This window comes from Xiphophorus couchianus, chromosome 7 (assembly GCF_001444195.1).
Source record: "Xiphophorus couchianus chromosome 7, X_couchianus-1.0, whole genome shotgun sequence".
Taxonomy (NCBI): Eukaryota; Metazoa; Chordata; class Actinopteri; order Cyprinodontiformes; family Poeciliidae; genus Xiphophorus; species Xiphophorus couchianus.
In genome coordinates this window covers 9,036,564-9,063,944 of record NC_040234.1, presented here as the reverse complement: position 1 = coordinate 9,063,944, position 27,381 = coordinate 9,036,564, and the positions used below count along the sequence as shown (strand labels likewise).

General features: G+C 39.1%; 2 protein-coding genes across 5 annotated transcripts in view; one reads left to right on the top strand and one right to left on the bottom strand.

Moving 5' to 3' along the window:
• The first annotated feature begins 421 nt into the window (after positions 1-421).
• ppp2r3b (protein phosphatase 2, regulatory subunit B'', beta) lies at positions 422-24,529 on the top strand. 3 transcript variants are annotated; one of them, XM_028022267.1, is made up of 15 exons: positions 422-599; positions 1,041-1,420; positions 13,321-13,506; positions 13,868-13,971; positions 14,556-14,658; positions 16,259-16,333; positions 16,435-16,521; positions 17,459-17,615; positions 18,094-18,142; positions 18,222-18,311; positions 18,391-18,566; positions 20,510-20,628; positions 20,730-20,836; positions 21,269-21,310; positions 23,112-23,248. In XM_028022267.1, the coding sequence occupies exons 2-14, from the start codon at positions 1,073-1,075 to the stop codon at positions 21,285-21,287; spliced, it is 1,620 nt and encodes a 539-aa protein (XP_027878068.1). In that variant the 5' UTR covers positions 422-599; positions 1,041-1,072; the 3' UTR covers positions 21,288-21,310; positions 23,112-23,248. The 3 variants fall into 3 exon arrangements, with proteins under 3 accessions (XP_027878068.1, XP_027878067.1, XP_027878069.1); XM_028022266.1 differs by lacking the exon at positions 21,269-21,310 and having other exon boundaries at positions 23,112-24,529; XM_028022268.1 differs by lacking the exons at positions 422-599; positions 1,041-1,420; positions 21,269-21,310 and adding an exon at positions 7,830-8,305 and having other exon boundaries at positions 23,112-24,529.
• Positions 24,322-27,381, bottom strand: part of LOC114147705 (cohesin subunit SA-2) — an 18,544-nt gene continuing 15,484 nt past the window's right edge. Inside the window, exons 31-32 of one of the 2 annotated variants that reach the window (XM_028022264.1) lie at positions 26,654-26,726; positions 24,322-26,579 (exon numbers count right to left, since the gene is read on the bottom strand). In XM_028022264.1, the coding sequence (XP_027878065.1) occupies positions 26,444-26,579; positions 26,654-26,726 (209 nt within the window). In that variant the 3' untranslated portion in view covers positions 24,322-26,443. Of the gene's footprint in view, positions 26,580-26,653; positions 26,727-27,195; positions 27,378-27,381 lie in introns of those variants that run through there. The other variant, XM_028022265.1, reaches the window with a different exon arrangement.

Genomic DNA, 27,381 nt, shown 5'->3' with positions numbered 1-27,381 from the left:
CAGGATAGTGCAAAAAGAAAAAGTTGTGGCGAAGGAGGAGTGGTATTTGATGCTTCTGTCTGGGGGAATCATACTTGCTAGTAACCGTCTGCACAGACACTGGTAATTCATTTTAGTTTAAGCTTTCAGTTATGCTTTTTATATTAAATAATATGGAAAATATTACAAAAAATATTTAGTATTTTTCCTTTACATAGTATTAATAGTCTGCTCTTATAAAGACTTTGTCACATTAATTAAAATAATAAAAAGAAGGTATTAGATGAATAATAGGCAGAAATAATACTCAGAAAGGATGAAAAAAAATCTATTCTTGTCAGTGATTGTAGCCAAAAGCTAAGATCCCAGAAAAGCACCGGAATTCTCATCACCGGGAGCGAACTTTTCGAAAAATCTCGCGATAGTCTAGTGTGGTTACCAGGGGAACGCGATCTTAAAAGTTATTTGCTCCATTTGCTCCGTGTTTCACTTCCAGGAATTAGCGTCAGGACCGCAGCTTTATTTTGCTCCAACTGTATGTAAATGCAGTGTCGCTCATGAAGGAAAAGTAGTGCAATGAGATGCCGGAGCGTTTCGCCCTACCGTCCGCTCACAGTGAGGTTTGTGTGTTCGTTTAGGTAGCATTAGCATGTCAAAGCTATGTAGCTAACTGAGTCGGAGTTTATTTTCACCAAGTGACATCATCAATAGACCAATTCTCTAAACTGTGGTTTATAATTTGTACCTTACGGGGCCGATTTCAGGTGAATCTCAAATAGGTTGAAGTGTTGTTGTGCTCAAGAATATAGTTTAAATGATCAGTTTGTGAGAGTAGAGTGCAGGTTCATGTTATACGTTCTCCCTGTGGGCTAATATAGAGTGAAAGTTCGCGGTAAAATTCGATATTGTTTACGAATGTTAGATGTTCACTTTAAACTCAAAGTAGATGTGTTCGTCTGTCTCATTCAACAACATTGATATTTGAACTTATGTTAATTGTTTTTTCTGAAAAAAAAAAATGTTTTGCTTTGACACTGATGCTACTTTCCTCCCCTACACAGTTTCGTCCTTCAGAGAAACATTAGTCAGCAAGATGCCGTCACCACAAGTTCTCCAACCGGTTCTCAAAGTAAAGGTTGACGAGCTGTTTCTCAACTGGCTGAGTGATCCTGGAACGCAGTCGGTCCTCAAGGATTTTCTAGACTTAATTAAAAGTGGCGAGTATAACGGCTTGAGTAGTGGAAATGCACAGGACAAAAAGTCGTTGAGCTTCAACGAGAACAACAACGTAGCATCACAGAAGAACCTTTCAGAGAAAAAGCCCCTGGGTACCAATTCAAGCCCTGCACCCAACAGCACCCTGCCCTCTCGCAGCAGCAGCAATGCACGGGTGACAGGACCCAATGGGAGAGTACTGCGGAGGTCTGTCAGCACGAAGAAGGTAAACGATCTCTTTAAGCACAAAGTTATAACATGGACACTGCATTATGACGGCTTCAGACACAAGATGTGCTCCCCTGTCTTTCCATTTTTGTATCTCCATCCATCCATTGTGTTCTGCTTAACCAGATCTGGTCACAGTAGTACTAGGTCCAGTAGGGAAGCCCAGGTATTTCTCTCCTCGGCAACATACTTCATCTCATTCGGTGCGATTCCACGATGCTTCCAGGCTGGAATGGAAACATAGCCTCTCCACTGTGCTCTGGGTCGTCCTCCATATTTCCTCCCAACGTTATGCATGTGGAGAAATTGCGTTAAATGACGGGTATTTCAACCAGCCTCCAAGTAATAACGTAGCCCACACAAATAACGACACTGATATCTTGGTGAGGAATCACGTTATTGTTTCTTTTGAATTTTTTTTTTCTTTTGGAAAAAGAAAGAGACATCCCTACACACTGACTATTCATCAAATTTGTACTGGCCTTCAGATATTTTGTATAAGTTTCTTAACCAGTGATTTAAAGTTGTTTTTGTTTTTTTTTTCTTGCCATAATCTACTTTTACCCTTCTGCAAGGAAATGTGGTTATGTGACGGCAGTGAATATTATCTGTTGGGAAAAAGTCACTGAAAGTTTTTTTATTTTTGGTTTAACTGTCTTTTCCGAATCAGATGAGCGCAATCCCATAGCGCAATCATATCGTAGATTTGAGCATTTTCAATCACTATTTGTCAATATAATTAATAAAAAATACTTACTAAAAAGATAGAAATAAGTGATTTGTGGAGCTTAAATACTTGAATACAGAATTGCTAATTTATAGGTAATAAGTAGATGGAGGTAGGAATTTGTGTGGATTAGAAAATAGGGTAATAATTGACCTGGAGGCGCAAGTTGATCTTCCATCAAATGTCCCATTTTTAAATTAAGTTATTTTTAACAAATACAGTTTTTAAAAAATTATTTGTATTTTTATAATGATCAATTAACAAGTTTTTTCCATTTAAAAGAAACAGCCTTATGAGTTGAAAATGCAAGAATCTTCAACCGGTAAGATAAATATCTGTGAAACAAGAGCTTCAGTTAAATGATATTCTGATGCATGATATTCATGTGTCGTATATTTTGTGTCAATAAATGAAAGTGTAAAATGACTAAAACTAAACAGATTAGTTCTGTAGTTACTATATTTTTTGTTGAGTATTTGCAACATTTCAGAATAACATCGTTATTTTTAATGGTTTTTAGCAATTCACAAAAATTGTCCAGAGTAAAGCACAGAAGCTCTGCTGGATGCATTATTATCTCAATGTAAACAGTGGAAATAACAGAACTCATCTTGTTGTACCTTTAAATCAAATTAATGAAGGTACACTGAAGCTTCTACCTGAAAACACTGGGTTTCCAATCCACTAATAACTTATATCTGAAATGTGAATCTTCACTGTGAGTAGAAAACTTTGTATTAGGGGTCAATTTCATGTTTTCATGGAAGAGATGGCAGCAACTGATTAGAAAAATCTGCAAATGTGGATGTGTTTTGTTACGGCCCAAGGCCTATCCTCTGGCCGTAACAGTTTACAGTACTTCTGTATTGCTGTTTTCTCTTGGATTTTAACTTTCTCTTGCTGGCCACAAGAGGCTGCTGACAACCTCATAGCAGTAATTATATCCCAAACAGAGTCTTCATGTTTGTGGGTCTATGTTGTAGATATTAATCAAATTGTCTAGCCCCTCCCTTCAATGAATGTGGTATGCGGTCAGGGAGTGTTTCACCCAGCCCCACCTGAATCACTCAGGTTGCTCCCTGAGTTTTTGTGTTATTGATCTTATTTCATCACATCTAAGCCTCTGTGATAAATAGTTTCAATTGTGGGGGAAACAAATCTACCTGCCAAAAGAAAGGTTAAGTCAAAAGAATGTTTGTCGAAGAACTCGCGTCCTGGTGTTGGATTATGAATGACACCGAGACCGTCAGACAGCTGGCTGTACGTGCTTCTCAAGAATGCATAACCCACATGATGCTGACTTGCTAAAGAGGGGCACAAGTGAACGTTCAAGTAGTTATTGGTTGCCCATCTGTGTCCTTACTGCCTGGAACATCAGGGCAGGAGAACATAAGAAATATAAAGTCAAATCCCCAAATTTACTTTGAAGTAAGTCCAGTTTCTCACTCAATTTCTTAACTGCACTGACTGGTTTGCATGGAAAACTGGCCGAGTGTTTTCATTTTTTACATGAATCCGTAATCTCCCCAATAACCTTTGGCCCCAGTACCCGCTCACCACAGATTATTGTAAAGCAGCTGCTGGACAGTTCCTGTATTCCCCTGCAACGTGTCACGCGTTGCGACCGCTCTGATTCACTCGGTATCAAAGCAATAATGATGTCGTACGGGTGTGATATTTCTATTTTGAGACAACAGAAATAAATTCCGGCATTCAGATGCATTCTTTAAAGGATTACTCAAAAATTCGATTTATGTCACACTGATGCAGGCTGGAACAGCTGCTCTGACTTTGACATCAGACACTGATAAAGATAGCCTTGGTTCCCTTGTGTTGGCATTAGTTACCCAGAACTCTGGCAGCGAGATGAGGTGTGGCAGCACATTCATCCTCTGCTTAATTTACTTTTATACCACCTCTATTAGATGCTGCTCATTGTCGGGATATGTGGCCGTAGATTGTTTATTTAAAATATGTGCAGTAAATGCCAGGTCTTTGTGAATGGATGGCTTTCCTGCCTGCTAGCTCAACTCATAAAATTATTTATCTTGTGAGCGTACTTGGCCATTGACAAAGAACCAATACTGTGTGGACAATACGGAGCGGTTAAAAGAACTTTTCTTTGACGTGACGTGGAGAACACATTTCTCAACCTCTTTATTTCTTTTTAACTTGCTTAGTGGGGTTAAGCAACATATCTACTGTTACAAGCATGGGCCTCTGAGAACATGTTATCAGTTGCCTGCCTTTCAAGAGGGGGGACATTGTGTCATTCCCCAAAGTGCTTTTGTTTTAGTTGTGGTTGGATGTCAAGAGTAGACAGTTTCAAAGTGTGGTTTCACATCCGACCGGGAATAGCTTTAGCAATAGACACGTTTACGTTCTGTGATTTCAGGCAGAAAATAGCAGGGAATGATAAAATACACCTGTAAAAACGACACTATGTTTACTACGGTGTCTTTTACAGTGGTGCATGAGATTTAAGATTTTGTCTGTGGTGTTCTTTTACTCTCTTCAGTTTATTTTATCCATCGTGTTTATTAATTAATTAATAACGCATGTGCAGGTAAAATGTATCAAATTGCTGGGTAAAAACATCCTGAAATCTGTTCAGTCATCTGCTGATGAAGACCTGTTGTTCCCAAGGTTTACCATTTCTGATGGTAAACTATCTTGTTGAGCAAGAAAGAAATGTGCTCAATTTAAATAAAAATAATAATGATGATAAAGAAGCTGACAATAATCTGCTTCAAACAGCAAAAAGGATCTATCCTCTAGACTTCTAGACGAGAGTTTTTTCTTGAACAATATGATGAAGATGAACAATATGTTGTAAACAAAAAAATAATGAATTAAAACAAAAAAAACGAAAGTGGCACCAATGGTCCAGTGTCCTTCCTGTGCTAAAAACTCCTTTCTGAAAGAAAACAAAACAAAAACTTGTTACACATATGCACACACGTTAGTTGATCTCTGCTGTGCTGGATGTTACTTCCCTGTATCCCTTCATTCAGATTAGATTGTCACCTTCATTAACAATATTTCTCATGAGCAATAAGATCCCTAGCTGAATACCGTAAAGTCCTCTAACTTAGAATCTTTTATCCACTTCTTCTACTCTGCAGGCTTGTAGGTTTATTTTTATTTATTTATTTTTTCAGCAGTGTGATGATGCTATTGCTTTTATTCTTATGCAAGATGGCTGATCTGCTTACATCATAAAGTAGATCCTGGCACCCATGCTGTCAGTCAGTGAGTTCATCATGTTATCAGTAAATCAGGCCTATGTTTGGCACGTTTTCACATTACATTCATAATCCTTGTCACATATATTGAGCGGCAGCAGCACGATTACTCATGATGTAACTGTGCTGTAGCTTAAGCAAAGGGATATGTGCACAACTTGTCCCTCTGGTGCAACTAGGTTACTAATGCTAAATCTAAAGATATCTGTTCTTAGCATTAGTGGAGCATCATGCATGCTGCTTTAACTAGTGTTTGAGTAATGGTCACTTACTCGAAATGTTTCATTTTAGCTGTTGTGCAATGAGGTGAATATGACTGGGCTCATGTTTGTGTACAAATCAGATTTACTGCTGGAGTTTACAGATTAGAGACGCATGGTGGAGTCACTGGGTTCCTGTGTTTGTTTTCATGTTGTTAAATTGATCCATCAGCGTGGAGACAGACAAAAGCAGCTTGTTGACCCACTCGCTGGTGAGTTGTAGTTTGGATTGATTGCCGAAAGTTTCTCATCTTCATGATTTTAAGGGAAAACCCTTAATGTAATTCCAGAAGGAGGTTAAATTCTAATAGGCATCACATGCTGTTGTGATAGCAGCAGGTCTTTCCTCTTAAAACATAAATTTAGTTTGTTTCATGTTGTCAGGAACTCAGCAGTAAGGCCAAAGATGTTCTGTTTAATATTTCTAAAAAATGGTTAACACAAACCCATCAAAAAGCAAAAATCTAGAAAAAGAAAATGCCAACAAAGATAAATCTGATTACAAACAAAACTTACCTCTGACAATGAACACACAGGGAAATTTATACACAAAGGTTAGCCTATAAGAAACAAGGAGAGAAGGGGGGAGGATACTAAGACAATTAAATGCACCTAGGGATTTAATTCAAGCCAACAAATTATAACTTCAACACAAATGTGACAACTAAAAACATCATAACATGAGGATGTTTCCAATCCTTGGGATGTAGAGATCTTTGTGTTTTCTCCAGAGTCAAATCCCTCTGCTTCCAGCAGCCTGATGGATTCCTTCACGTTGTGGTGTTGCATCATAAAAAGTCAATTTCTTTAATCTCAGCAAAAATAAATGGACAGTTAATGACCTAAACAGCTTTTATCAAATATGTGAACCCATGTTAGCAAACAGCGGTTTTAAATCAATATTGCAAAAAATAAGAAAAATATGATCCAGTTTGCTGATGTGAAAAACAGATTTTCTAGCTAGGTATAGATTATGTAAATAGTTATAAAGAGATATATTTATATCAGTGCCAATTTACAGACCATCTCACAACACATTAAGCTCAGTTGATTACTCAAATGAAAGTTTTCAGTCTAAGGCTGTGAACAGCCTTCATACCTTCATACCTTCCTTTTCAATGAAGTGCAGTGTGCTGCGTGGTGTACAACCACATCAACAGGGTTTGTACAAACCAGTGGAAAAACTGGATTCTGTGAACCTAAGAAAACATGACCAGTGTTTTTAGTTTCTGTTCACAATAATAGTGTCGTAAACACATAAAGGTTTATTGACCTAGCTTTCCCATGTGGACATTCTGTAATTTTTTGATTGTCAGATGATAGACGATATAGCTAACTATATCTCTCTGTATAGTTAGCTTTTCGAGGACGACTGTTGAGCTGCAGGACAGGTGAATTTGCCATCATTCCAGGGCAGCAAAAACTGGAAGTGGATGTTTGTTTGAGGACTAAAGATACACTCTTGTTTCCCCCATATCTAGTTTCTTGGGTTGCCCAAACAGTGTTTGGTGATGCTTTTAATAGGCGCAGACTGAGTTGGTAATCATTCTTTGAGTTTGACATGCCGGCCCCACCTCCCCCGCTCTCAATGGCCCATCAACTATAATAAGACCTGGAATGACTGGCAGCTGAAGCTTGCAAAGGGAAGTCAAAATAAAAATCACAAAGATTGGATGTTAAGTAGTTTGTAATATGTGTGATGAAATTATGGCTTGACCTGCAGCTATTTTATCTTGGAGTACTAAATCCTACTTTGTTTACTTTTAGTCTTTCCTCTATGTTTTTCAGGCTCAGTTTATTGCAGACTGAGCCACATTATTATACTATAATGTGTAGCCTTTATGGTAGATCCTGTTTTTAGAAATCTCATAGTTCTGTAATGTCAAGATTTCTAATCCAGCTGGATTTTCGGGCTCTTATCAAGGACAAAGTTTTGTCAAAGCATAGTGTGTGGAAGCTTTTTACAAGAAACATCGGTAAACACGAGCAGCGCGTTCTCATATCGAGGTGCATCTTCCCAATTGATCGCCAAACACTGCAGGCAACAACAAGTCCCGTCTCTTTACATAACCTTTCCACGAGCACGGAGGAATGTAAACTGGAAAGGGCAGATCCACCTCTCACACCCCTCCCATCCCACACACACAGTCCAAGTGAGTCCCACACACATGCACCCAGGCACTCCTTATCTCCACCAACAGCTTTGAAGCAAGAGCACCCTGACCCGTCCACATGTGTGTACGTGCACGTTAGGTAGAGTCAGGGACAGCAGGCAAGAGCCGAGGGTTTTGCGATCAGATCTGGAATGGGAGGGAATGTCACAGTAACAGCTGCTCCCTTGCATTAAGAGGCTCTGAGGCTGACAGAGGACAATCACAGGGACATACCCCCAAAGAGGACCCTCCACTGTGGTGAAGTCGCAGTGCAGATTGCCTGTGGTTTGCGCAGCCAAGAGAGGGGAACGCTGGATTGAGGCGTTTGTTTGTGCGCGCGACTGCCCCATCCTGTCTGGAGCAAAGATGAGGATGAGGGAGCTTACTTTACGTCAGGATCCCGACCTCAGGAAGGAGCTGGCTCTCCTGGCGCGGGGATGCGACTTTGTTCTGCCTTCTCGGTTCAAGAAGCGGCTCAAAGCCTTCCAGCAAGGACAGGCAGGTGTTTTTATTGAGTGTGCTGAACTTTTGTGTCGTACATCATCATTGTTTCTCGTTCTTAAAGCGGAAACAAAACGATTGTTGAACTTTCTAAAGGAAAGGTAACACGAAGTTATTGTGGGGGGGGGGTTTTCTCTCCAAAGATGAAGGGGGAACTTTCTTCTACCTGATTATATTTCTGTTTTGGTACATTGTGTCCAGCTGCTACCCTGTCCTCTTTCAGACCACATCATTTGCAATGTGCAAAATGTCATGTGGCTTAACAGTTGTGCTCAAGAACTCTGCAAGCATGAAGCGAGAGAGGGGACAGCGCGGGGCAACAGGAGATGTTTATGTCCTTTTATAGCCATGGCTGATACCAACACAGAGCACTGACAAGCAGAGGATCAGCAGCATTTGTCATTTGTCATGATAAGCAGATTATCACTTGTGGTTTACAAGCATCTTTTGTGCCAGGCCCAGAATTTAAAGGCCTTAATAAGCTGTTGTTGAAATCTTTATTGATAATCGATCAATACAAACCCCAGAGACATTATTTCATATTTTAACAAGATGCAGTGTGGGTGTGTTTTTCTTTTTTAGTCACAAATTGATTCATTTGTAAATTTATTAGGGCTAGCAAAAGGACCTTTGTGTGGGAGTAGCGTCATGTTTTCAAGTTGCTTTATTAGTAGAATAACATAACAATACTGACTGTAAGTGGTTTTATCTGTCATTATATTATTAAAATGCGACACTCTCATTATTTGGTTAAACTTAATGTCACTTTGTGATACACAAAACAGGGACCGTAACAGTGTAATCTCATAACTCCAAAGTCTTCACAGTTGGAGATTTAAGTGGTTTCCAGTTGAGTTTGTGGTGATGGTGAGACTTCTACAAGCCTAAAGATCTGCTCTGTTTGTGTTGCCACTAAAAAGGAGGACAATTATAGAAAACAACAAACATCCCATATTAACAAAAACATCACAATCACAAAAGACCTTCATTGTGCATTTGATCTAAGGGTAGGGTTAGAAAATGATGCTTCTTGTTTGGTATTGTTTGCTGATGAATGAAAATTGACTAACAGTTTGTGTTTGTCATTCTGTGATTTCAGTTTTTGACTGATATAGTTGATTCTTGGTTTGATTTGGAGGTTATTGTTCTTTAATAGAGGGAGAAGATTTGAATCCAATAGAAGATGGAGAAATTCAAAGATTATTCTGATTTCTGCATTAATGCATCTGAAGTGGCAATACTCTAAAACAAGGGTGTCAAACTCTAGTCCTCAAGGGCCGGTGTCCTGCAGTTTTTAGATGTGTCACAGCTACAAAACACTGGAATGAAATGGCTTAATTACCTCCTTTTTGTGTAGATAAGTTCTCCAGAGCCTTGCTAATGACCCAATTACTGTATTCAGATGTGGTGCAGCAGAGGCACATCTAAAAGTTGCAGGACAACGGCCCTCCAGGACTGGAGTTTAACACCTGTGCTCTAAAACTTTTTTTTTTTATCACTGAACCCAATAAAAAGGAGTCTATTTACTTGTTCTTGTTAGATTCAAGTAGATGAAGAAACACATATTTGCTGTCTTCTTTTAGTATAACTTTATAAAGATCCCTTACACTTGAGTACGTATTTATTTATTAGAAGACTGTTGCTGTTAAAGAAATAATAGCAAGCACTTCATAAAAACGCAGCAGTGCACCAGTTTTCTTTTTCTTTCAAAGATTATGCAGCTGCTTTATTCAATGTTGTTTAACAGTGATATCATGTTTGTGTTATCGGGAAGTTTAACAGGTCTTTATCTGTTCAACGGTTATCAATGTGAAGCGTAAAAGCATGATTCAACTCCCACAACCCTGGGGGTGAGTTGGGTTCAGTCCAGTTCACCTTTTATCAATTAGACTCTGTTGGTGTGAAAACAAGCAAACTAGACAATCCACCAAGAATATGATTCCTATTGAATAATTTTACCGTAGTAATTGTGTCTTCACACCTGTGGGAAACGTTATAAAAACCGATTTATTGCCTCCTATTTTATTAATGAGAAGTTTAAAGAACTGTCTTTAGATTATGTAATATCCTATGTAAATTGGTCTAAAATGTAGGGGTGCACCAATGAGTTAGCCCAGATTTTCCTTAATTTTTTGATAATTGCATATGAAACCCACCTTATCCATTGATCTTACCTGCCTCCCCAAAGGTTTAAAAATCTGCCACTGTCTGCCGCTTATCTGGGGTGGGGTCACGGGGGTAGCAGCTTAAGAAGGGAAGCCAGACTTCTCTCTCCCCGGCTACTTGTTCCAGCTCTTCCGGGGGAATCCTAAGACGTTCCCAGGTCAGCAAGGAGACATAGTCCCTCCAGCGTGTCCTGGGTCTTCCCCGGTTCCTCCTCCCGGTGGGACGAGCCTGGAACACCTCACCAGGGAGGCGTCCAGGAGGCATGCTGACCAGATGCCCGAGCCACCTCAACTGGCTCCTCTCGATGTGAAGGAGCAGCGGCTCTGCTCTGAGTCCCTCCCGGATGACTGAGCTTCTCACCCTATCTCTAAGGGAGAGCCCAGACACCCTATGGAGAAAACCCATTTCAGCCGCTTGTATCCTTGATCTCGTTCTTTCGGTCATGATCCAAAGCTCATGACCAATGATGAGAGTGGGAACGTAGATTGACCGGTAAATCGAGTTCTTCGCTTTTTGACTCAGCTCTCTCTTCACCACGACGGACTGGCACAGCGCCCGCTTCATGGCAGACGCTGCACCAATCCACCTGTCGATCTCCCGCTACCTTCCTCCCTCATTCGTGAACAAGATCCCGAGACACTTAAACTCCTTCACTTGGGGCAGGACACCCCCCCAACCCAGAGAAGGCACTCTTGCCTTTTCCAGCTCAAGACCATGGCCTCGGATTTGGAGGCACTGATCCTCATCCCAGCCACTTCACTCTCGGCTGCGAACCGCTCCAGCGAGAGCCGCAGATCACGACCTGATGAAGCCAACAGGACCACATCGTCTGCAAAAAGCAGAGATACGATCAAAACGGATCCCCTCAACACCTTGGCTGCGCCTAGAAATTCAGTCCATAAAAGTAATGAACAGAATCGTAATGAACAGAATTCATTGTGACAATAGTCACAATGAAATTTACCACTATGAAAAACTCTCTAAGTTTTATCAACACTAATAATATCTCTAAATTAACAAAAAACACATTAGTGTGTGACTGAGAGGTGACTCAACCTAATATTAGCCAGACGCTTCAGCTAGCTGCTTCCCATGCAAAGATCCATAATACAAGAAAGTTACAAGTTTTTGCTCAAATAGTCCTTTTAGAAAAAAGCGTTGGCAGACTTCAGAGTTCACACCTGAAGATTATTTACTTTACAGAAAGCACAGTTTTTTTTTAAGTTGGAAATAACAGAAAATATGTAATATCCGTGCAAAAATCTAGGCTATTTTTGCAAGAAATCTTTATTCATTTTTAGGTGAAATATTGTGTTTAATTTGTGAAACAAGAAATGCAAAATTTAAAACTCGAATTTGGTTAAATATAAAACTGAATTTGAGAAAAAATAAAATATTTGGAAAATATAAGGCTGCTTGCTGTCTTTTTCTCCTTTCCGTAAGCTTTATAAAACAACTTTTATGTAGATGTGCATTGGTGCACTTTATGAATTAAAAGCGGTTTGTGTTTAAGACAAAGCCAACTTTGAACTGTAAGTTTTGCATATCGGTTATGCTGGACATGAGTTTGATGATTTTTATGAACTAAATGCTTCATTGTGTTTTCCTTTTCTTTAAAGGTTTTGTATTTGCTTTGAGAAAACTGTGATAAAATGGAAGTCAGGGTTTTACAGAACAGATGCTGTGGTATATTTTTGCCCTATAGCTGACCCTCTAACTGTGGAGCCCTAACGTGTCTCCTGCCAGAATTTAAAATTAACACATGCACTGCATGCCCCCTATAATTAAACCATTAAGTCTGTCGTTTATACATGCCATACTACTGCCTCTAATCAGGTAGCAGTTTTTTTACACTGTGGAAAGATGTCTCTGCGTGTTTGTTTTTTTTTCTTCAATATGAACCACAAACATTCCTGCATCATAGGATTGTACTCTATTGATCCCTGGGGAGTCAACATTGTGGTTTTTGAGAGAACATATAATAGCTTCTAGTAATCTACATTTCAGACTGGAAAACCTGGCTTCACATCTTCAAAGCCACCACACCGATGATAAAATACCTTTTAGAAAAGGTTATGTAAAAGTGTCTAGAAAGTACTATTTTACAGTTTTAATAGTTACCACCGATTGTTGCGATAAACAATGTTGTTTTGAGACAATTTCAAGTCTCAAAACAAAATTGGTTATATTGTATTATTTTGATAATGGCACAATGATGCAAATTTGCTCTCTCAATAAAAAATAAACTTTACTTTATTTTTTTTTAAAGAACACTTCACACTGGAACTGGAAGATATTGTAAATATACAAAATAAAACATGACAAACGATAAATAAATAGGAAATAAAAATCGCACACAGCAGGAACCATAAATACAATGGGTTACGATGTCTCTTTAAATAGCATTGCCCTTCAGGATATATAAATCAATAGAATGGAAATGATCAAATCCATTTCATCATGTGATTAATCAATTATTCCAACATGCAATAAAGGTCGAAAACTGCTCTAGGAGACTGATGTGTTAATCCTGTCTGTGTCTGTCGGAGCTTATAGAATTTAAGAAAGCCACAAAAAACTTTAACTGGAAAAAATTATGTTAAGAATTACTGAAACATGACTTCATGCACATCAGGATTACCATTAGATTCTAACTTCATCAGGAATATCTATTACAGATAAGTGGATAATGATTATGAGTCCTAAGTATTCACAGGCCTTCCCTGATGAGGTCTTCAGACTGCTTAGAGATATGGTTACATGTGGAATAAGCTGTGCTAGCATTTCGCTGCATCAGTAGCTAACAGTTTTTGTCTCTGTTTTGTTTTTATTTTCTTCTTCTTCAGGCCCAGGTGAGGACGGAGGAGCCGGTTACCACTGCACTGAGTGAAAACATTCCCAAGTTTTACTTCCCACAGGGCCGGCCGCAAGCCAACCTCAACATCGACAGCCTCATTTCCAAAATTGAGAAAATATTTTCACAATTCCCAAATGAAAGGGCCACCATTGAAGACATGGGGCTAGTCGCCAAGGTGAGAACGTGAGCAGTCGCATCGCAGTCCGGCCGCCCACCGGCGGATTATTTTCACTGGTGCCATTTGGCTTCCGACGATTTGAATGTTTACTGGTTATTAAAAAAACCTCCAATTGGAAAATATCATTTCCGTGTTGCTAAGGAATGTGGTCAGTGGCCTGAGGAGCACCTGAGAGCAAGGACTGCCAGGTTTACTTAGGGAAATCTGTAAATGATATAATACTGCCTTTTTTCCACCAAACATAGTTTTGAATTAAAACTCCCATCTGTATTTCTTTTACATTTGCTCTATTTTAGAAGCTGTAGAACACACATAACTAGTGTTTTACTGTATGCACTGCCTTGTTTTTCTGTCTTAGGCCTGTGAGTGTCCCCTCTACTGGAAAATGCCATTGTTCTACTCAGCTGGAGGCGACAGGACGGGTTTCGTCTCGGTACACAAGTTTGTGGCTATGTGGAGAAAGTAAGACAATAGCTATTTTTATTCCCACTAGACCATTGGGTCATTCTCTTCCAGCTAAATAGCTCACACATTGGCCTCTGAACAATTGTGGCTGCTCACTCGGGGAACATGGTCTCTGAAAACACATCTATACTGATGGGGGGGGTTTTTGGCGTCATTGGCTTTAGAAAGAGCAGAGAAAGTCACAAAGGAAGAAGAGGGCAGTAAAGGGAAGAAACTAACCATTTAGTGTTTTACTGTATGAAGCTTAGATACTGTGGGGTTTCTATGAAAGTATCTATGAGCTGAATGTTGCTGTGTGCAATAGGCATGCCCTTGTTTTAATGTGCGAGTCTCCAGAGAACTCGGACAGACGTGGCCTTTGACCTAAACCCATAACTAGAGCTTTCTTCATTTGGACGCCATAACATCCTGAGCACCTTAATCAACCAGCGCCAATGCAGAATTCTAATTTCAGAATGCATTATTCTGCACTTGTAATCTTTAGTCTCAGGAGTTAAACCTTGACTGAATGATGAAAAGTGGCTTTCGAGCCAACGAGGCAGCAACCTCACAACCATCTGTTCTCTCTTTTGCTTTTCCAGAACGCTGCAGACCTGTCACGATGATGCTTCTAAATTTGTGCACCTCTTGGCCAAGCCTGGCTGTAATTACCTGGAACAAGACGACTTTATTCCATTCCTGCAGGTACTGACTGCAGCACACCCAGGGAGAGAGCAAGACTTGGCAGTGTGGGATGGCAAAATTGCCCTGGCTTGGGTGGTGCAAACTGAGCTTAATTTGCGGCATGCCCTTCTGAGACCTTCCTTGTTTATGTAAAGAAGGGAAAATTTGTGGGGGTTTTTACATCGCCATGCAGAAGTATTTCTAATACATGTTCATATTTTGTCATATTACGACCACATACCTGTGAGGGTTGTATTCCAATGTGCTTCATTGGATTTCTTTTCAGTTATATCAACACAAAGTGGTGCATAATTGTGCAGTGGAAAGAAAACAGCTTTTTTTTTTTTTTTAATTATTATTATGTTTTTTGTGTGTGTTGTGTACATTTGTATTCAACTCCCTGAGTCGGGACTTCGTAGAATCATGTTTTGCTGTACTTACAGCTCCAAGTCTTTTTGGGTAGATTTCCACAATATTTGCGTATCTAGAGATTAAAATTCTAGACAATTCTGTTCACCTGACTAAAGATGATACAATTTGTTCGCTAATGATCTAAAAAAAAATATTAGTTCAACGACCAGATGCGTTTTTGCTTAGCTTAACTTACACACTTACCTTAATTAATTGCCCCTGATTTTTATCAACGGGTATCACATTAAAGAGTGTCAAATAGAAATGTATGCCACTCTTTTTGTTTGTAAAAAGTGGTAAATGTGTAGTTTTCCTTCCACTTTGCTTTAGTAACGCTGCTTGTGTTGTCATTCCATCCGGCAGGTTGTTCGCGGGTCACAGAAACCGGCCCTTCCCTACACCTGATTCACATTCATGCTTGCGTGAGCTTTCAGTCTCAGGCCGAACTCCCGTTAGCATAGTGGCAGAGATTCCGTGTGGCACACGCTGTTTAATTTGTACGGCTCCTCTCGGCGAATCGCCTTTGACTGTTTTGATGAATGAAAGGTGGATTGCAGTGGAGTAGATTTGACTGTCCCAGCCTGTTTCCTATGGCCAGTGATTTATGTGTTTTCTATGATTTAATTTCTCCCAGTAAGAGTCAAAGAGGCATGACGGCTGCCACGGAATAAGGCCTTTTAATATCATTGCCACCATTGCATTTATGTCAACGCTTTCTTCCCTTGGTGGGTGCCAGGAAGGTTGGATAGAGGAAAGACATGAAGAATTGTTTTAATAAGACTGTAACTACAGTTTATTAGAAAACGCATGCTTTGGTGACTTCATGGCATTACGAAAGTAGTAGTATTTGCTCAACTGTCTCACTGAGTGCTTTAAGATTTCACAGGAACATTTGTATTGGCCAGCTTCTCTCAGTAATCTCTGATGTGTTTTCTGCTCCCACGAGAATTGTGACAAAATGTACAAGAGGCCGACATCTGATGTCTCTATTAGTGTGGATTCATACTCCTGTTCAGGCAGGCTTTGGGATATATCTTTCACAGATTTAAACCAGATGTGGACTGTTACTTAGCTTGTCTTTGAAAGTAACGGTGTAATTTACCAGAACGTATCTGTTAAAGTGGCGGTTGTAAAACTTCACAGAGCTAAAACTGATTGTTTCTTTTGTGGGGCAAAAACTGAGTAAACCATCTGTACTTTATGCTTTCAGGATGTAGTGAACTCGCATGCAGGTTTGGCCTTTCTAAAAGAAGCACCGGACTTTCACTCGAGATATATCACCACGGTATGTGGGGGGGGAAAGCCCATTCACAAGGCGATGGTACTGAACAGGATTTTCTGTTTTTGTGTCATTTTTGGAAGTTAACACCGCTGATTCTTTTTCAGGTAATTCAGAGGATATTTTACAATGTGAACCGGTCATGGACTGGAAAAATAACCTTTTCTGAGCTCAAGAAAAGTAATTTTCTTCAGGTAAATCTCATAATTGTTGTTTTTTCTTCTTATATCTGGTGCCCTGGTTCTTATTGATACACCCTGTAATATTTCCACATTTTGTCATATTACAACTTTTAACTACAAAGTATTTTGTTCATACTCAGTTGGACCAAAACAAAGTGGCAAATGGTTGTGAAGTAGAAGCCATATGGTACATTGTTTTGCCTTACTTTAGTAAAAAAAGAAAAAACTGAAAAGCATTTGTATTTTTCCTCTCAGACACTGAAATCTTTTCCCATTTATCTTTGCAAAATGATTTAAGCTGAGTAAGACTGGACAGTTCTGGCTTTACCACCTAAAGATAACAGTTGTTGGCTTAAATAATATTTTATCAATCAAACCACTTTTTATTTGTATAGGTCCAAATTGCATCAGCGTGGAAAGATATTAAATATTGTCTTATTTTAAGTACTCATTAAATACGGGGAAAATTAATATTTGAATAGTTTAATAGGTAGTTACATTAATAAAGTCTGCCGCCCATGGCCCTTTCAGGCATGTTTTGTTCATTATTTTTAATCCTTTATTTAAATGGGAAAATCTTTTGAGACTCATTGTCTCATTTACAAGGGAGATCCATTAAATGCCTCGACAACAAATAGCATAAAAAAAATAGAATCTATTTAACAATTCTAAAAAGCAAATGTTCACAGTGATGTGCAGTTTTGTTTTTTGCCGTTTACAACTGCTCTGTATTTTTCTTTTACGTATTTTATGTATTTTTTAAAAAACACATAGAATTTTGTGCTTGTAAGGAGACAAACTGTGAAAAAATTTCCAAACATGGAATTTTGTGAAGACACTTAATTTAATTTGGGGATTTGTATATTATTATTTTTTTAAGATCATACTAGACTATTAGGTTAAACGTCACATGGGAAGAAAAACCTTTTCCCGTCATTTATTTGCACAGAATGTGGCGCTGCTGGAGCAGGAGGAAGATGTGAACCAGCTGACAGAATACTTCTCCTATGAGCATTTTTATGTGATCTACTGCAAGTTTTGGGAGCTGGACTCTGATCATGACCTCTACATTGACCAGAAAGACCTGGTGCGGCACAATGACCAAGGTGAACCAGTCACGATCACTTAATCACATCCAAAAACTCTCCCTACCTTTTTATTCAACACTAAGCCATTAACTTGCTCCATTTATGACATTTTTTTTTTATTTCTCCAGAACTTAAACGGGCAAATAGGAGAGTTTTGTAGGACCGTATTAGCTCCTCACCCATAGCCAGTAAAATAGATTAATCTCCCCCTCTCTTCACACCACATGTTTTTTGCTGATGATTCGAGGGTGAGGCAAGGGACATAAGACACAAGATCAATAAGAGAGCAGCGTATATACTCTGCTTTAATGACGCCATGTCTGGAACAATTTCTAACACTATGCGGTCACAGCGATGACCACCGTGAGTTATGGTGCTGTCACAAAAACCGAACTGGAAAGAATGAGAACGGGGCCACATGTGTCGAGTTGTTTGGTGACCGAGAGAGAGAGCGAGTGCTCTGTTGTAAGCGACCGCTCCACTTTGTGTTTTGCAGCCATTTCCCAGAAATTGATTGAAAGGATATTCTCAGGAACAGTTACAAGGTGAGTCGAGTATTAGAATATGTTGTTTTAATGCACGCTACCAGTATTTATCCCCTTTATCTGCTGCTGTTGTCATCAGGGACAGACGGGTGTATAAGGAGGGAAGGCTAAGCTACGCTGATTTTGTTTGGTTCCTCATTTCTGAGGAAGACAAGAAGACTGACACCAGGTATCTTGACTTTTGGCTGCACTGACTATATAATCCTTCTTCCTGTTTTCTAAACTGATTGTATTTTTTTCCTTTGCAGCATAGAGTACTGGTTCCGCTGTATGGACCTGGACGGGGACGGGGTGCTCAGCATGTATGAGCTGGAGTACTTCTACGACGATCAGTGTCAGAAACTGGAGGCCATGGCCATCGAGCCCCTTCCGTTCGAGGACTGCCTCTGCCAAATGCTCGACCTCGTCAAACCCGAGGTGGAAGGTCGGCGCTGTTTCACATTTGTCCTCATAGCGCGCAGTCTGGCTGTCCTCGGTGGCAGATGCACAGGCGCGTTTTCAGGCCAGATCATTGATCATCGGCCGAGGGAACGGTTACAGATGAGAGGACTAACTGGGCTGCCTGCGGCCAGCTGCTGGTGTCATCCACACTGTCAACAAATTCCCTCCAACACTTAACTCCTCCACTGTGTGATTTAGAAGTTCACAGTGGGGTATGCGTGTTTAGTATTGACGGCCACTGCTGGAATGTGACCCAAGTGCAGCCCGATGGTGTGCTGCACGAGTAGAGTTGTATAAAATTACATGTAACCTGATATGGAACAACCTCTTCACCGAGATGTTTTTCCGAACAGTAACTAGGCAGAGCAACCCAAAGTGTTCGAACAGATTGTGGGGGGCACTTAAAATTCTTCACGTAGGTAATGTCATAAATTCAAAGAATATCCATACTGATGCCAAGATGTGTAACTTTAAAGCCTATTGCTTCCCTACAGCTGTGCAGAAACAGCTGAAGCCTTCATTGTCATTCCCACAAATACACTAACTGACAAAGCCAGGATTTTTGAGTATATATCTGAATTTGAAGCAGTAGACGACTTAATACAAAACAGGCTAACCTTTGAGGACAGGGAAATACCTGTAAATCTTTTGGTGTTTAATAGTGTAGTATCGAGGACAACACCATTTGTCTTATTTTAGGGAAATGGCTTCTTTTGGGATGCCCCTGATAGTGATCCAAGTTATTAGAATGTAGGCGTATATCTAGTCCAACTCGATATATGCCTTCATTAAAACCATGTACTCACAATAAACTCAGCAGCTTTATTATATTTTGTCGTAATAATACTTTGAAAAGCATGCCATCTCCAGGTATATCAGTCAATGACTTTTATTCGTACAGTACATTTCAGCAACAAAGTACATCAAAGTTCTGTACATCATGAAAACATGATGAAAAGTCACATCTTGATGATGCTTTTGGCTAGGCTAATGCTAGTACGTTTACTCCATTTTGATGTGACTCATTGATAATTCGACTTGTAACATATATCAGTTCCAGTTGTGCATGTGCAGACGAGATGCTAGTAAAAACTGTTTGTATCCTTCATAAACGTTCCACTTTGAATGTCGTAAATTGTAATCGCAAGAGTTTCAGCTGCTTTCCATGTAGACTGAGCACGTGCATGGTCGATTATACACTTTTAAAGTCAGGTTTAGTTTCTGAAAGGCGGCTGAAATATTGGCAACATTTCTTGCTCTGTTTCGAATCCCATTCAGTACAACAGACATCAATGGCTAAGATTAGTAGAAGAAATAATTGCCCCCAATATTATTTATAATTTGGTATTTGCTGATTAATCAGGTGGTTTATTGATCTTACTGGTTGCAGCACAGCTTTACCAGGACCTGTAAACTGACTGAATATTAAAACAATTAAATATTATTCCAAAATGGTCGTTTATTATAACGACCATTATAATTTATTTCCACTGTTAAACACATAAAACTGTCTGGTACTGCTGGAATATATTATTACTAATATGCTCAGTGTAAGCAAAGGCATAAAATGGACAAACAGTATTCATTCTGTTCCAGAATTATTCACACTCTTGTCACATTACAAGAGTGTGTGGACATGAAGTCCCTGTGTGGGACTTCACATGACAGGCCAACACAGATTGGTGTATAACTGTGAAGTGAAAGGACAAGTATGCATCCCTTTTCTCCTAGCTCCCTTAAAATAGTAGGTCACCTACTAAGTAAATAGAGTCCGTCTGGATGTAATTTAAACTCACTGTAAATTCAGTTGCTTGGTAAATTTAAGAAATGTAGATACTTTCTAAAGCCCCTGTTTGGGTACTTAAATGTCTTTTATTTTATTTTATTTTATTTATATATTTATTTGTTTATTTTTACATTGGGTAGATAAGATAACCCTGCGGGATCTCAAGAGGTGCAAGTTGGCCCATATCTTCTTTGACACTTTCTTCAACATCGAGAAGTACCTGAACCACGAGCAACGGGACCCTTTCTCTGTCATAAGGGTGCGTAAGACACGATGGGTTAGGGTCATCCTCCCATCAGAGGTCAGGTCCATTTTCTAACCACTCCTGTTTTGTTTTGTGTTTTTTTTTGTTGTTCCAAGGAGACTGAGACGGACGGCCAGGAGGTCTCAGACTGGGAGAAGTACGCAGCAGAGGAGTACGACATACTGGTGGCAGAGGAGGCTGAAAATAATCACTGCAACGATGTGTAAGTGTGACGGCAGAAACAGCTGCAGCTCCAATAATCGGGGGCAGATTTTATTAAAAAATATTGACGAAGCGCAACGTCCACCTGTTGAAAGTCTTTCAGAAAAGTTTAATCTAGACATTTTTTGCTTCATTTGATTGTAGAAATACCATTGTTTTTTTTACTGACTATGCGTTAGAGTTACATTAGTTAGAATTTAACATTTGCTGTACATTTATTGATGCTAAAAATGGAAGAAAGAGAGCTTTTTAAAGGCGTTTGAGCTGAAAAGTCTGGTTGTTTTGACTTGCCTGTCATGGTGGACATTTTATGTAGCCAGCTTTCTCTGACTGAGGATAATGTGCAGCAGCAGATGAGCTCCCCCCGACCCCTCTGACAGTGAATCAGTGATAAAACCAGGCTGTTGACAGGCATGTTGTGTGGCGCTTTTAGGAACACCACTGACCTCTAAAGACAGGCAACTCCCCAGAGCAGGTAAGACACTCAGGGTCTCAGCAGGGCCAAAAGTTTTCCTCCTTCCCTTTTGTTTTTTTTGTTCCTTCTCTCTGGGAAAGTTTCAACCTAAACCTACTCCTAGCGTCTATCCTCCCCCCGCCAAATATTCACGCATTCAAGACAGAAAGTAGACCTGGAAGTTTTTTACCGAAACTTACAGCTTTTTACATTTAAATCTTTATTTTACCTGAGGGAAAACATGAAAGCTCCTCCACATCTGTCCCTGCCTTCGTGTGGTGCTCCTGTGTCCTTTCCGGTTACATCTGCTTGCTAAAAGACGCGGTTCAAGGTCATGGATAAATCTATTTTACTTGCTTCCTTGCCATGACGACTAATTTCACTCATTCCGGCTTTTGGCGTCCTTTAAAGCTTTATCGGCACCATGTGGTAAGTTTGTAGAAAAACGGCGATCTCGGTTTCTCGTCAATGAGAAACCGTCTTCTGCTGCCAGGTTTGATTATTCTTCAACTCCTGGCAAGAAAGCAAACGTGTTTCCCGCCCGTGTTCATACCATGGGTTCATTTACCCCATACTGCTGTTGAATGTGTAGAAATGGCACAAGTTGGAAATTCATTTTAAAAATATATGCATTTTTATCATTCTATCGAATTTAGCGCGCACACAGTGAAATCCAGACGTGTTAATAACCCTTGAACTTGGTTGAAATGCTTTGTCATATTACAATCACCAATTGTCCTGTTTTACGAGATGGGCCAACACAAATTCAATTCAAAACTACTTTATTTATCTCGAAGGGAATAAATAAATAATCTACTTCATTTGCTTTTGCCACTTATTTTTAAAAATCTTTTTCTGATTATATGGTTAGATGTTGAAGTAGGAGATGTGATCCTTATCCGTTGTGATTGATGGTTTAAACTTCCTCCTCCTCTCCTCTTTATCAACTTCTCTAGGATTTGGGTTTATAATTCAGGGCATTATTTGAGCTTTGGATCAGCTGCTCCCAGTTGTGCAAAAAAAATAAATAAATAAATACCCTGCTGCCACGGATATCAATTGTCCAAAAATAATGATAATTTTTTTTTTAAATCCTTCCAGCTGCACAGCATCATAAACCAAAGGGAACAATTGTCCCAAACATGCAGAACCAAAACCAAAAATATTATAAACATTTTTTTTTCTTTTGAAAAAGAACAAATCAGAACGTAAGTGAGCTACGCCAACATACTACCACCAGGAGTCGTGTAGTTCTAGAAAGACAGCACATAGATGTGAAGTGAAAGAGAGATTGTGACAATCTGGGAATAGTGGCATGCTTTTGTATTCAGCTCAGAGCGTCACCTTCCAGCAGGAATCAAAGATTTGCATCTAAATCCAACTAATAATCCGTTGCAAGACTTGAATATCGATTTTAATCTGACTGATCTGGAGCTTTGTTGCAAAGAATGGAGAAGGATTTCAGTGTTTAGATGTCCGACGCCGATAGAGACAGAAAACCGTGCATCATCTACAGTACCTTCCGCTTTGTATTGGTCCATCCCAAAAAAAAATTTAAAAATCCCAATAAAATGTAGTCCAAAGGGTGTGAATACTTTTGCAGGACACATACCTGTTAGAAGAGCCCGCCAATCGACAAACAAAAAGTTTGCCGATTGGCACTTCTAACAGTGTCATAAGTCTTGGAATACATTTTCAGCATGATTGTTTAAATCCAGCATTAATTAATAGCACCTTAATGTCCTGTAGAGAATTTCCAGAGGATTTATTGGTATCCAACAACTGTATTATTGGTAATCCCCGTCTCCTTGTGTCTGTTTAGGTATGATAATCCCTTGAGCCCGTTGGGGCAGCACATCTCCAGCGAGCTGGGTCTGACGAAGAGACACTTCTTTGAGATCCCCACGCCACACTGCAACCTGGACATGGACGAATACGAGTACGAAGACGACTTCGAATGACCCCAACCTCCCACCCCTCCTCTTCCGTATATACAGTCAACGTGACGTGGTTATGAAAACAGCGCAACGCGAAAAAAATAAATAAATCAACAGACGCAAGACTCAAAAACCAGAAGACGCCTTAGACATCTCGAAGTCCCGCACGTCTAACGAACGAATGGTTAAAAAGAGTGTGGCGCTGCAAGGTTTCCAGCACTCGGAGAGGCAACTTTATATTTTCATGTGTTACACTTTAAAAAAAAAAAAAAATCACCAGAGATGACTTAATAATGTTGAAAGCTGTAGGTCTTTTTCTTTTTTTTTTCTTTCTTTCGCTATTGTTCCCTCCTCATGTTAAGAAGCCTTTACCGTCACGGATCATTCAGGGAACGTCCTGCTGCACCAAAACATCGGAGTTGCCAAACGGCATTAGTTCTACACCAGATCTCCCTGAATAGTTTTAAGAGACCATTCAGGGATCAGATTTATTGGCTAATGTTACATTCCAGTGATCATATCAAAGGGGTTTTCTACAAGGCTGTAAATGCTTAAAGGGTCTGTTGCTGTAAACTCCTAACGAGCCACAGTCTAAGCCTTCTGCTCGCCGTTCACATGACCACACACAAACCGCATACTGAACGTGTCTGCATTCATTAGGACTTTAACGTAGAGCTGGGTTTCTAAATTATTTGAGATGAATTTATGAAGTACTGTACATATTTATTATGAGTTTGCCGTGTTGTAAATGATGTGGAGTTTTAGACATTTTTCTATGGTACAGAGTACTTTGCGTGAATGTGCTTCGAGAGGAAATAAAGGAAGATTTGGTTGTTTTTTTTTGTTTTTTTTTTTATTAATAATGAAGCTTTAGATCCAACAGTAAAGGAATAGTGCTGGTTTTTATACTATATGACTAATTTCATCTGAAAAGAATGTAGGACATTCTCAGAATGTATGGTTTTCTTGTTTTTGTTTAGTTGTTTTTTTCCAGTTGCCCATATTGCTCTGTCACCGTTTTACTTCTGCTGTGCACTCACACCTGCATAAATGTTCCGATGCCAAAAACATAATTTATTTATTTTATTTTATATTTTTTTTTGCTTTTTTCCACATGGGTATGAAGTTGCTTAAGGATTCGGCAGGAAGGTAAACACTGAGAAATGTTTTGTATGTTTCGATACATTGGCTGAAAGGAAAATTGAGCAATGATGCAAAAATGATGGCGTTAGTATCGTGAGGAAAATTCAGGTACAGGCTATGATGTAGTACTGCAAAAAATAAATTCAAAATAAGCATTCAATCTTTCTATTAGACTAATATTTGAAACATTTTAGCTACAGTTATTAACGGGACATTTATTTTACTGATCAACGTTCTGAATGTCTCAGCTGAAATAAACTTTTCATATAATAGAATACATTCAAGTTTTTTTTCATACGGTCAAGGATTGTATGCATCATTAAGAGGCTACAGGTATCGTTTTATTCAAATGATTTAGATTACAAATAGATACAAACTGTCATGACGAATAATTGCCAACAGAGCCAATGAAATCCGACACCGATATAAAAAGCTAAATTGATGAACTTAAAGATGTATTTTTTTATTACAGCACTGTCTAAAAAATATATATAATAGTCACATAATACAAATAGTCCTTGATGTAAAATCATGTGCGTGTAATCAAACCCTGATCGACCAGAAGGTTTAAAAGACACTTTCTAACTCATAATGTAATGACTGCGTGAGCGGTGTCACACTTTGATAGAACATAAATCCACAAGTGACAATCAGAAATGATATTTATGAGGCCAGAGGAGGGGGAAAAAATCCTTCTAACTTCACAGATACAGAGTTGGTCGCTCTTTGCCGACATGTCCAAAAGACGTTCTGGACAGTTTTACTCGTCAGCCGAGGTGTGTTTTCTGTTTTGGGGCAGCAGCTACTTGGTTCATACGCACAAGATTTTACAGACTGTTTCTCACTGAATTTACAACCTGTTATAAGTTTGTAAGTACAAACTTTTTCTGTGATTTTGTAAAATGGTCAGGGTGTTTTATTCTTATTCTGCCTTAAATACTACTTTTAAAAAAAAAGTAACTGTACGCAAGCCCTGTTTTATCACATGGTCTTTGGGTTTTAAAGTAATCCTAAAAAGAAAAAAGGTATTTATCGTTATTTCTTAAGCATTTAGATTAAGCATATTTTTGAGTTAGGAATTCCAAACTATCCAGATGTTGACATCACTATACACTTTCAAACTTCTCTGTGATTCGGCGTTTCCGGTTATTCTGATATTTTTACATTTTTCTTGAATATATTCAGTTTCTGAAAGTCAGTTCAGTCTCAATCGGTGATTTCCACAGGGTTCCCACACATCTCTATTTTAAATTTCCAGACCTTTCCAGTCACAAGTTTCTAGATTTTTCCAGCAATCTTGCAAACATTACATACATCAGCTTTTTGACATCTGGGATAACACACCATCAAGGTTTTTCTTGATAGGGTTTAAATGTAGGTTCTTAAAAGCACAGTTCATGATATTCAATACATTCTTCTAATTCTACAAACTAAAAATGTATTTCAAAAATTAAACTTCTGTCAGAAAAACTAAAACTTCCCCTTTTTTTCCCCCATTCTTGAGCGCATTCAATTTTGAGTTTTCAGTTAGTAAAGTTTGTAATGAAGCAAACTAGAATATCATCAAAATATTAATCCCAATGTTCCCCTAATACATTTAGTTTAGAAAATAGAACCCAGGCAGGAAACACATTTTTTCATTGTTAGTTTGGTATTCTCTGTACTTATCCAAACCTGGAAAGCTGTAAAAGCAAAATTTCTCACTTTTCAAGACTGTATAGGAACCCTGGATCCTTTAATAAATAAATAGTGTTTCTTAGTTTGGCACTACTTCAACTACCAGCTTATGTCGCGTATCAAGTATTGCTAGAAACAAAAACAAAAAAATGCTTTACGATATGACAAAAAAACCAACTAAATAACACAAACAGCATTAAAACTTAACATGATTTTGGTCATATTTTCCCCTTTAGAACTTAAAACACTAATTGTTTAAACGTAACAAAACATTGGAGTCTGGATCTCTGCACAACCTAGCGAAGTGGACACTAGATATCAGGTGCAGATTTAGAAGAGACAGCTAATGGAAGTCCTGTCCGGTCAGGAGAGACGGTCCGCTCCCACTTCCTGGTCCTCACAGCTCGATGTCCACGCTGCCGTCATCTGACTCGCTGTTGTTGCAGAGGACAGTGGCAGCCATGTTGAAGCTTCTTCCGTGGAGCTCCGGAGGGACGGAGAACGGATCCGTGTCACCCGGGTTCACCTGAGAGCTGAGGAGGTGATTTGGGTAAAAATAATGTGAATCAACTGCTTTTGTGAATCGTTTAAAAAAAAGCTTCATCACCTGTGGCTGATGCTGGGTTTGTTAACCTTAGTGACTTGTTCAGCTGGGCGACCTTGACTTAGGGACTTGTATCCTAAAAACATAATTAAGAGGCAACATGTGTCAGCAACCAACTTTTCCAGACTCAGTTCTTCATGGTCATTTTAAAATATAAAACATTAAGTTCACAATTAAAATTATGACAGGAAGGAGAGAAGGACACAAAAAAAACAGAAAAACGAGAATAAAAAGGAAGGAAGGATGCGAAGGAATGAAAGCAGGGAAGAAAAAAAGGAAAATAAAGACAGGAGGTACAATAGAAGACAAGAAACAGAAGAAAAGGAAAGATAAACAATGAAAAAACACTACAAAAGGAAGGATTATGTGAAGGATAGAATGGACATGAGGAAGTGAGGTAAGCAAGGCAGGGAAGGATGGATACAATTAAGGGAAGAAATGAAGTACAAAAGAAATCAAAACAGGAAGGAAAGAAAGTAGGATAAAATAAAAAATAATGACAAGGATGCATGGATGGACAGAAAAGGAAAGAAGGACTCAAAGAAAGGTATAAGAGAAAGGAAAGACAAAAATGTAAAAGAAAGCAGAGAAGGAAGGACGAAGAAGGGAATAAAGTCTGGAAATATTTTTTCCCCGGCTCCTCTTGTTTCTCCAAACTTACCTAGAACTAGAAGATATTTAAATCAAACCCCTACTTTTCCAGACTATGTCGGAGCCCTCTCTCATTCTAC

Bases quoted from the DNA above. Each gene is read 5' to 3' on its own strand.
- ppp2r3b (XM_028022266.1), top strand. From the start codon at position 1,073: ATGCCGTCACCACAAGTTCTCCAACCGGTTCTCAAAGTAAAGGTTGAC. The intron at 13,972-14,555 runs GTAAGACAATAG...TTGCTTTTCCAG, and splicing joins TTTGTGGCTATGTGGAGAAA to AACGCTGCAGACCTGTCACG. The intron at 18,312-18,390 runs GTATCTTGACTT...TTTCCTTTGCAG, and splicing joins GACAAGAAGACTGACACCAG to CATAGAGTACTGGTTCCGCT.